The 11,621-nt window shown below is 29.8% G+C and overlaps 2 protein-coding genes across 2 annotated transcripts; both read right to left on the bottom strand.

Annotated features, from left to right (window-relative positions):
• Positions 1-401: 401 nt before the first annotated feature.
• Positions 402-5,609, bottom strand: LOC124530729 (cuticle protein 19-like). The gene is made up of 4 exons (XM_047104987.1): positions 5,473-5,609; positions 3,428-3,592; positions 750-846; positions 402-603 (listed from the first exon to the last, which is right to left on the bottom strand). The coding sequence occupies exons 1-4, from the start codon at positions 5,482-5,484 to the stop codon at positions 461-463; spliced, it is 417 nt and encodes a 138-aa protein (XP_046960943.1). The 5' UTR covers positions 5,485-5,609; the 3' UTR covers positions 402-460.
• A 4,784-nt stretch (positions 5,610-10,393) lies between these two features.
• LOC124530437 lies at positions 10,394-11,426 on the bottom strand. Its single transcript, XM_047104607.1, has 2 exons — positions 11,311-11,426; positions 10,394-10,790 (listed from the first exon to the last, which is right to left on the bottom strand). Exons 1-2 carry the CDS (start codon positions 11,424-11,426, stop codon positions 10,394-10,396), a joined length of 513 nt encoding a protein of 170 aa, XP_046960563.1.
• Between the last annotated feature and the right edge of the window lie 195 nt (positions 11,427-11,621).

Genomic DNA, 11,621 nt, shown 5'->3' with positions numbered 1-11,621 from the left:
GAGTTATCTATCTTAACAATTAACAATTTATAAATAGCTTTGAAATGTGAATAAAAAAGAAAAACATGTTTTAAAAGTAGTTATATATTTTAATAATCAATTAAATAATAAAGTAACAACAAATTAGATAAATATACTAATATTATTTTTAATAACAAACAAAATAATTAATTATAATCGTATCAACAATAATCAGGTACTTTGTATAACATAACTTAAATACATAAATAACAAACACTTACGAAGAACGATATAAGAGATCGTTGGATAAATGATCCCATAAAATATATAAAACCAAACGCACATTGGAGATTTTAATAGCGCATTTTTATCTTAATCGATATTTAGATACGTATCCTTTTAAAAGCCAACACGAACAACATATTTATAATGGATACAAGCTTAAAACCAAAAAAATCTACAATATGCGTACCACCCAAATCCAAGTTTTAAGTATAGTTTAGTGAATGTGATGAAGACGTGCGGCCTCGTGAGCGGATATAGGGGAAGTCTTATGGACGACCGCATTGAATCCGCTGTGTTTGTCAGCCGTGTAATCCACAGTGCGAATTGAACCGTCGGGCTCTACGACTGAGTATTGCCCTGTGGAAATTTACATGAAAAAATTAGTATGGGCAAGCCATTTGTTGATACCGATGGTTTGAACCCAGGAAATATTTTTGAAAATAAAAAATAAACAAGTTCTTTCTTTAAAAAAGACTTACGCTAAAATATAATAAAATAAATACCTTTAACGACGTCGCCGTCTCGACTTTCATGGTGAGTTTTAATATCGCCAGTGTGAAAATCGTTCACTCCATATTTGAATACATACTTCGGGTATGCCTAAAAACAAAATTACCTCTTTTATTCGAAAAAAAAAAATCAAATGTCAATAAGGTGTGGTTGTGTGGTAATGGTTCCTAATAAGAAAATAATGAACATCCAATCAATCTCCTCCGTGTCTTCTCCATCCTACGTGACATTGGCGAAATAATCTGTGCCTTGTCGGCACAATACAAGCCATTAAACCAAAAATTGAATTGAATTGAAGAATGATCGTATATCTTGAGCCAAGTATATTTTGTTGAAATGTTTGATATAAAACATTCCATTATTTATTATTCGACAAAATATATCAGTTTTAATAATTTGGTTGAAACTTAAACGAACTCAATAAAGGAGTATTATTGCAAAAACTCCTAGATTCTAGATGTATAATAATCAAAAAACTTGAATTAGTTTAATATGTAAAAACGATTCTGCAAATCTTTATTTAATAAAATACGACAACGTCAGAGTATGGAAAGAAAAAGAGAAGTTGTTTTTCGTAAGAACCATTTTTCCTTTCTTACAAATAAAATTATATTATACGATTAAAGTATCGATAACAGTAAAAAAGTGAAAACGCTTTAATCAAAGCACTTGTATAACATACTCGTTACTGCCTTCCTTCGTATGTCCAGTATTAAGTTATAAAAAGATAGCGTTTAATTTAAAAAAGAATATTAAGCGATTAGGATTTTAGCACAATTATAAACGTAATAAAAAAAACAATTGTAACATTCTGGTAAATTTCCCACTGCTGGGTCTCCTCTCCCAAGGAGAGGGTTTGGAATATATGCCACCACACTGCTCCAATGCGGATTGGTGGATATTAATGTAATGACGAGAAATCACACACAAACAATTAAAGCGTTTGTAATTATATTAGATATTTTTTTTGTAATAAATATAATATCTATGGAAAAACAAGTAAACAAAAATACATGGACTGAGGTGGTATGAAACACCACTTCAGGTAGTTACAATACAATTAAGTTTAAAATAAAGAGGTACACGCACAATCTAAGTGAAATATAACAGCTTCAAAACGGTTTACTCAAACGCTACATATAAAAAAAAACATTGAACTCAATTTTATCTTAAAACCTTACACTACATAAAGAAAGTTATGTAAAAAAATGTCACAATATATTACAACAAAACAATAAAATTAAAAATAACATATAATAGACATCTTTCACCCAAAGTAAGTACATTGGAATGGGACTGTCAACGTGATAGAACTAAACGCTAGCCCGGAAGTACAGTCTTGTTTGTTGGTTCCTGTTTACGGACTTTATTTACCTCCTATACATGCAGCGAAACGCTACTGAGCCATAATTACCTATTGTTTAAATTTACGATCTAACAATGACTGTCTCGTAAATAATCAAATAACATTCGTCACGGTAATATCTAGGCCACTGCCACACTGTATAAAACGCCGTGCGATTTATAAACTGCGGATTTAAACCGCGAGACAATGATAGTGCGATAATCATTTTCGAAAGTACAAATTTTAAATATTCCCATCAATGTTTCGTATTCATTGTGTTATTATTTAGAAGTTATTTCTGTATAATTCTATTTTATTGATAACAATAATACTGTTTTTAATACTATTACTCCCTACTGATTTAGCCACTTGTTTTATATATAACCTTTGTCTAGATGAGAACCTCCGATACGAAAGTTCTTTTAAAACAATATTTCAATGGTTGTTTTCTCTACGTTATTACATGTCTATAGCATAAATTTAGTTGAATTTACAGTTTATTGGTAACGAATCTTAAAAGGCTATTAGATGTTGGCAATTAATTATAAATCAAGACACGTATCTCTTTACGACATATCTGTACTTTTGGATCTAATCAAGTTTTGCCGTTTTAAAAAAGGCTGTGAAAACTCATTAGTTTTAGGTGGCTTAAAAATAAATAAGCAGTATTAATAGATGATGTTTTCATCGACTCATCCATGTGTAATGTTAAAAAGTCACAAGAAGAAAAGTTTTCAAAAAGGCAAATGTCATCGATACATGTACATGTACAAAATCAAATATTCTGCGTTAGTTTCGCTCGGAATTAAAATGTCCGCATATTTAAATAACTGTTAGAACTAGCGCGCACTGGTAACTTTTGTCACGGTGACTGTTTCGTCACTCTTGTCGAGTCCATGAATGTGTATGGAAGTGCGCGCACATTACGACGTGACATTTGTGTCTGCATCTGTACATATTCACGGACTTGACAAGAGTGACGAAACAGTCACCGTGACAAAAGTTACCAGTGCGCGCTAGTTCTTACGCGTCATAATGCGCTTTCTTTTTTACGTAAAATATTCGTTTAAGCAATTACTCGATATCTTATTGGACATCTTATTGCTTACTTTAAATTTAAACTAATTACATTCAGCGATATAATACGGAAACGAACTCAAAGTATATAGAAAACGTGGATCTTCACTGAATATCACAGATAAAATTCTGTAAGAAATTTATTCTATAATCTGAATGAAGTTCTACAAAATGCTTATCAGCGTAAACCCCAGTTTTCTTAACAGTAAATAAGTTCGAATTTTTTTACACATTCCGAAAGTTACTTACGTAATAATCCACATGCTCATCTTCAGGTATCTGATGATGCAGGTCATAAGCAAGTTTAGGTTGGGCGTGAATGAGGGTCGACGACGGTTGGTATTCCAAAGGTCTCAGGTATGTAAACACGCGTCCATACACACATACTATTAAAGCTGAAGCTAAAATCACACTCTGAAAAAAAAATAACATTAATGTAAACGTAAACACTATCGAAATTTTAATTCGTAGTGTACATAAGAAGAGAAAACAGTACATTAAAGTCATTTCTTACGTAATCTAGTCCATGTTCGAAAATGATTCGGTTTCTTTTGTTTACTACTTAGTTCTCGATAGCTACTTGAAAATGATGGAACTTTATCACAGTGAGTATCCTAATTTAAATTAGATATAATCAATAAAAAAAACAGCTCCTACGAGTGAAATTAATAGCAAACAACCTCACAGAAATTCCAACAATTCGCACTCGAGATAAACAGGCAAATAATACCTTAGGGCGGAATAGAAACTCACGTTTCTTTCTATATTCGGGCCTAATAATACGGTATACTGCTTTATATTTGTAAGAATAGTTTAATGTATGATAATACAATAATCAACTAAATTATTTCCTAAAAAGCACATGAGTGCAACCGTGTAAAATTTGACATTACGTATCATCATCCTCCTGCCCTTTTCCCAATTTTATTTGGGATCGGCGCAGCGTGTCTTCTCCTTCCATACTTCTCTGTCAGACGTCATCTCACAAGTAACATTCTTTCTAACCATATCGTTTTCACACAATCCATCCATCGTTTCCTTGGTCGTCCTCTACCTCTATATCCATCCACATTCATGCTCAAGGCCTTCCTCACAATATGTCCCTCATTCCTCCGCATTACATGCCCATACCATGATAGCCGCCTTCCACATAACTTCTCGGCTATCGGTGTCACTTTCAAACTTCCTCTTATGTACTCATTCATTACGTATGTCTCTAAAAATTGTATGTACATACTCATTATGTATTGTTTTGAAAGTGACATAAGAAAAGTAATGTAAACATTGAACTATCAGAATCAAAGAACCTCTGAATAATTCACATACATTGTATGAATTAATTCTTCTCTAAAAACATAATAGCCCATTATTATATAACACTACACGCTTCGTCATTATTCGTTGACAATGCGCTGCACAGTTGATGTGTTTCAAAGAAATCGAGGTGTTATTTTACGAATTATTCCCAAGAACTTTCAATAATTGTCATAATTGTTACACAATGATTATTGTTGTTTAAATCATGACGATATAAAGCTGCGTCTATATGAAAGAAATTTTGATAATTTTCATTATATCTAAAACTTTTTTTCTGTATGTATTAAAATGCTTAATTGCAAACATAAATTATTTCAATGGAAATTCAGAATTATTCTTTCAAATATAGTACTATTACAAAGGTATCAAAAGTGAAACTTATGGAATCAAGAACGTCATACAACGATGAATTATGTTTAGTTATTCGCGAAGTTAGACAAGTTATATAAGTTTGACAAAGTTCTTTGTAGATAACGCCAATATGTATATATTGTAGAGACGTATTTGAAATGAAACGATACTAAAGACTATCAAAAAAAGATGATGGAATTCGCTTTTCCTCTTATCGAATACATTCGTCTAAAGTCGCTCATGTGTACATATATTTACATCTCTTACAATTGGACAGATAATTCAATTTAAAAATACAAAACTGTTATATAATATGCATATCGGAAATACAATTAAAATAAATAATATTTTCTTTATTACGCGTATATCGATACGTATCTCATGACCACAGATTAATTTCTTAACAGAAGCTTTTTTTTATCCTTATTGAAAATTATATAATAATATATAAATAACTCAATCATATATAAATAGCTTTGATTATTATTTAATTTGTGGTTAAATAGTATTTTTAAGCAAACTATCATCATTTATTTTTAAATACACATCCACTTCTATAAATATTTTTATTCTATCATAATTAATCGTTACTGTTTCAATCGTTTAAATTTAAAAGTCAATCTTACCTTAACTGCCATTATTAATAATTTCTATTGGGACCTCTTTAGTGAATTCACAAAATTATATTGAAATAATAATAAAATCCACTCGAGTCGAAGGCTTGTTAACGTGTGTATTGAGTGAAACTTAACGTAGATTATATATGAAAGTAGATAGAGCGGGTGGTGGGTGAACCATTGAAAAATACATACTCGTTGTTTGTTTACAAAAATGTCATCACAACTTACCTACGATTATCTTCGGACTAAACAAGATCTAAGAATATTAAAAAACATATATACATACATTTATACATACAGAACACAAAATTTAATGGTATTATTTACTGTAATTACACATTGCTTATTAATTTTAATATATGCAAACATTTGTTCTGTATTTTATATAAATGATTTAACCACCGAACCTTATCACATTATTTTATTCTTATAAATAATTTTATATTTAGGGTGAATTTAAAATTATATAATAAAATATACATATATATATATATATATATATATATATATATATCAGTAACTAACGTTGCTAATTAAATATGCCTTTTTATATTATTATATATTTATTATAATATTATACTAATGACAGGTATAAATTTAATGTTATTGTAAATTTACATTACATTTAAATGTATTTTATATCTATAACCGACAAAAGTCCCTAATAAGTTCATGGTCAATTTGTGTAGTATATACGTAATTAAATTTGTAATGTATAATATTATACAGTAAATGCGTGTAAGGTTTGACGAGCGAATTGTAGGCTCTATCAGTCATTTGAATAACTATGTATATTTATCTCCTAAGTAATAAAGCTTAGATCTTTTAAATTATTTAATTAATTTTTCTACGAGACAGAGAACTTCAACAGCTTAACCGAAAAAAACTAAACCGTTTTTCTTTTTCTTTTTATGATTGTTCTGCAATAAAGTTATATATCCTTAGCTCACCTTACCCATTATTGTAATTGTAAAGAAGGGAAGAGTAACGCATAGCTTATATAAAGTAAAAGTAACAGCCTCTGTAAATCTTCCACTGCTGGAAGGCCTCCTCTTCCATTGAGGAGAAGGTTTGGAACATATTTCACCACGCTATTCCAATGCGGGTTGATGGAATGCACATGTAGCAGAATTTCGGATTAGACACATGCAAGTTTCTTCACGATGTTTTCCTTCACCGCCGAGTACGAGATGAATTATAAACACAAATTAAGCACATATATAATGGTGCTTGTCTGGGCTTGAACTCATAATCATCAGTTAAGATGTACGCGTTCTAACCACTGGGCCATCTTAGCTCATATAAAGTATCTTATGCCAAATTAAAAAAAACGACATATTTAAATTTATATATAAATACATCTAAGATAAATATCACAAATATATCAATAAAATTTATTCAAGAAGAAAATGAAGTTGTATTGCAATAATACGCTCTGGTTATATCATGATCCGCTTATAAAATACTAATAACACAAACAATGTGAACACAGAATCTTAACGCAAGAAATTGTAACGCACTTATCTATTCTGCCTGTTACACGTCGATTACTGGAGCGATCTTCATTTATTATATTGCTGCCTCTTTCTATTATCATAGTCGAAAGCAAGACAAAGCTGTTTAAATGTGTGCACATGGTTGAATAATCAATTACAGATGCAGTATTTCGTAAAAAACATGAACACCAACTTCCTTCCGGGCCGATACGGTGTACATCGTAAGAATGGAGCATTCATTAAAAGTAGGTAAAGAGGTTGCGTAATAAAAAAATAAATATGATTTTTATTTTGATCACCTTCAAACGACCAAAATAATTTTATAATAAACAATAATTGCCGATATCTTTACAAAAGTATGGCGTTCCCTTAATATTTTATTAATAGTATAAATGTGAAAGTAACTCTGTCTGACTCTTTCATGACCAAAGCACTGAAATGAATTCGATAAAATTTGTTTTGAAGCAAACTTGAATACTAAGAAAGGACAAAGGCTACTTTTTTGCCTGACACATGACAACCGTAATCACAATCATATAAATAACTTTGTTGGGTGAAAACTGACAACTCCAGAAACGCATATATGTATATACAAATATATAGTCGTCCTGAAAGTTTTTTTTTTTTTTTCGTATAACGCTTAAGTATTATGAGTTAAATTGTGATGTGCATCATTTGGTTTATAAAAAAACTATAAACCGGTTTCTATAAAATAAAAAATAAAAATAATAAAATGTTCAAAAACTGAAATTGGAGAAAGACTTCTTAAAAATGTTTTTTTGTCTCTTCGAATATTTTTTAGAAGAAGACACTACATCTTTGTATCTACATACAATGTTCCCATTGTCACATAATTAAGCTGACCAAGGAAAGTGTGGTGACATTGCGCCCACTTACGTAAAAATGTTCGCATATTAGTGTCATATTGTTATAGGATTTTCTGTTTACAACGACGTGTGTAATACATGAAAGGCGAACAGAAAAAATATTCCCAACCAATATTTATTACCAATATTTATTTATTATTAAAGAGCAGTTTTAATAAATTCGTATCATGTGCTATTTCTGAAAGGCATTGTCGTAAAACTCCAAACACCAAGTTTTATATCCACTTGAAATTATCAAGTAATAAAACAACATAAGTACTTTTGATTCGTCATCTTACAGTTTTAAATTTAATGTTAAACTACCTCCTTTTCGGAAAGTAGATATGGCTGAGATTACTTGTCTTATACAACTTGATTATTAAATAATTTATTTTACGTTAGAACATAAATATGCGCACCATAAAATATAATAGATATATACATATAGATTCGATGTAGGTATATTTTTTTAATTAACTTATATTATGTACAAGGGACATTATCTCGGCACCAAGAATACTTAGAAAGTGACTTCTATGATACGAAATACTGGTGCAACGTTAGTTATTTTGATTTTGACCGGAATTTTTATTTCCTCAATATAGGGGATATTGAACAGAACAGATATAAGTTTTCAATTTTGCCATAGGTATTATTTTATATAATAAAATTACATTGCAAATCAATTATACAAAAAAAATGTAAAACAAGGTACTCTTTATTTTCATCATTCGATCTTGATGAAAATTTACACTCATTTATTTATTTATTTTATGTATTTAATTCATACATAAAATAATATCTAAAAAACGATCAAGTGGATCACTTTCTCTACCGATAAACATAATCGTTTATAAATGAAATAGATCAGCTCGAGTAACTATTACCATAAGTAAACAATTGGAATAGCAAAATACAAATCGAATCTTACTTAACTTCTGACTAATATGCTACGCAAAGCACGCCTTGGAACACTTAGTGTCGGCTCATATGCTGCATTTTCTCATGCATAGGGCTGCCAATTTTCTATAACACTTGGTTATTAATAAAATAATACAAAAATAATGCGATTATTCAGCTTATTTAGTATTATTTATACTGTAATAAATTCACGTCTAAACGAGCACCAACTCATCGATTTTTCCGCAAAATTATTCTGCATTAATAATTAATTAATCTTATTGTATTTCTGGGTTTCCCTTTCCCATTCTTAAACTGAGTGGGTGATTATAATTACAAACAATGTTTTAGACAAGAGACCAAACATTTTGTGTTCCGTGGTTAGCAGCATATTATTATATTGTTACTTTATAAGGAATTGTTTTACACTATTGTAATAGGCTATTTGACAATGCGAAAAATAAATTGTGAATTATTGTAATCAGTGTACATTATGAGTTTAAAAATGGTTATTTACTAACGAAAGTTGAAAATAAGACTTAATTTATTCAAAAATCCATTTTTAAAAATGCACTTTTACAAAAAAACCGTTTGTCACGTGACACAAAACGCTCCTGATTGGCCGGGCTTATGCTGAAGTCACTTTCTTGTAAACTTTGCTTTTCTAGTATATGTACCACAGATTAAAATACAGGAAAGTGACGTCACCGACCCCATTGCAGCGCCACATTGTCCAAGTAGCGTTTTTGCGCGCTATTTAAATATGGACTTTTTAATATGATATTTTTCGGCAAATATGTACTGGAAATAAAAAAACACAACTTTTACTGGGTTCCTTAACTTCTACTAAATAATATAAAATGGATTTTAAAAACCAGTGAAATAGCCTATTGCGAAAATATCCAATATTGGGCGTTTAATATAATCTATTAAACAGCTCGTTGCAATGATAATGAATTATAAATATAATAAAAGAGGCTGTAACACAGATAAAATCATAATCTATCATTTCGAATTTATTTAGCTTAACAATCGTTAAATTAAGTTTGTGCAAATACTTTACAACAACTTTTAATTTTATCAAACATTCAAAATTCAAATTCAAAAGCTTCATTGGTATTTAGCTACTGATTACTCAGTATTAAAACGAAATAATATTTAATAAATAATACTTTAAAAAATAATTTTATAATATATATGTATTTAAGGTGGATTAAAAATAAATGGAAATGGATGAATGGAAAACTTATGAGATAATAGTTATATTTGAAGGCGGCACCCCTACCAACATCTCTCTTGGTGACTAAAATACCGGAATGTATTTAGTTGCTTATTTTGGAATGTCTTCCGTATTCTAAGAAAAAAATTAATTAATATTGTTTTATTTATTAATGAAGTAAATCGGGTTTTTCGGCGAAAGCTCAATCACAAATTGAAAAAAAAAATGTTCTGAAATTATTTAATCGAATAATTTTTTCGACTAAACATTTGCTATAAAAATATGTTTTAAAGTAAAAATATTTAGATATCAATCACCATACATAAGTTACATTAAAGATTTAAACACTACATGAAATAATTAAAAAAAAAATCGTGTAATCTTTTAAGTATACTTTATTAAAATTTTTAACCAACAATTAAAAAATACTAATTAGACAGCACAATTTAAAAACGACTATAAGATGCATAGGGCTTATATTTAGATACATTTCTTATTTTGCGTCTGTTTTTGTCGATGTATACGCGAACTTTTTCTTTATTAAACTTGTCAGATGGCCTTAGAACATTCTCTAAGAAAATCTCATATTCATCATTTGGTTTTTGGTGGTTATTCTTTTTCGTTTTAATATTGCTATTTAAAACGTCATATGGTACAGGATTGTAAGTACTATTTTTATAATAATTCTTAGCCAACATTGAATTGGCTTTACTCAAAAAATCTTCCGGTGTTAATAAATCAGTTGAGGTTTCAAGATTGTCAATGTTCGATATTACTCGATCTTGTTGCTTTTCAGATTGTTTAACATTTCCTTCTAAGACTTTAATAGTTTTTAGTTCCACGCTAGAAATAATTAGTTATTAAAATCAAATCTTCTTACAGACACTTGGGGCTTGTTACTTTACAATATGAAATGATCGCTAACGCTACTACTGTGTACTCATTTCCACCAATTTACATACGTATGTAAATAAAACAATTAAATTATCATTTACCCCGTATGAAAACCGACAAATTCAAAATACACGCTTTTCCTTATCTTACATTCAAGTCCTACTATCGAGTTATAATAGTTATTTATCTTTTATTAATTGTTCTAAACGAGAATTAAATATATACTTAGAGCAAGTTAACAATCATGGTAATATGTGTAATATATGTGGCTTGTGATTTAAAAAAAGTGCATGCATCTCGTGTGGGACACGTAACACATGATCAAAGAGAAACCCATTTTCCGTATTCGTTGCGTCAGTGACGTTTAATGTATTTTGACACAAATTCGATCTTAGAACGAATTTGTTTCCAAAAACGTTACTCTTATTGCACTTAAGAAAGCTTACTTCAACAATAAATTATTACATACCTGTAACTAGAATCGTCAGCAAAATATTTAACGTGTACTGGGTTGCCATCTTTGTCCTTGTAACTATACGTTCCTAATACGGACCCATTAGGAAACTGTTTTTCATTTTTATACATTTGTGGGATAATTTCCTTAAGAGGGACACCTATATTGTGGGATAGTTATCATTAATAAAATTTGAAAAAGTATGTATAATGACAGGCTCATTTGTCTAGTGGATATTTATAGAGCCGGCATCCAAAAAGAGGTCAAACTGCGAGTCGAACTATTAAAATGCTGTTGGGTATTTCCGTCGTATAAATTATCAGCAG

The sequence above is a fragment of the Vanessa cardui genome, chromosome 6 (assembly GCF_905220365.1).
Source record: "Vanessa cardui chromosome 6, ilVanCard2.1, whole genome shotgun sequence".
In the NCBI taxonomy this organism is placed as follows: Eukaryota; Metazoa; Arthropoda; class Insecta; order Lepidoptera; family Nymphalidae; genus Vanessa; species Vanessa cardui.
This window is presented reverse-complemented; position numbering and strand designations above follow the sequence as displayed.

What these genes read in the sequence shown, in the direction of transcription:
- LOC124530729 (XM_047104987.1), bottom strand. An exon ending in ATGAGCATGTGGATTATTAC is followed by an intron (nt 847 to 3,427) that starts GTAAGTAACTTT and finishes TTTTGTTTTTAG; the next exon opens with GCATACCCGAAGTATGTATT. An exon ending in AGACGGCGACGTCGTTAAAG is followed by an intron (nt 604 to 749) that starts GTATTTATTTTA and finishes AAATTTCCACAG; the next exon opens with GGCAATACTCAGTCGTAGAG.
- LOC124530437 (XM_047104607.1), bottom strand. Translation starts at nt 11,426, where the DNA reads ATGTATAAAAATGAAAAACAGTTTCCTAATGGGTCCGTATTAGGAACG. An exon ending in GCTGACGATTCTAGTTACAG is followed by an intron (nt 10,791 to 11,310) that starts GTATGTAATAAT and finishes AATTATTTCTAG; the next exon opens with CGTGGAACTAAAAACTATTA.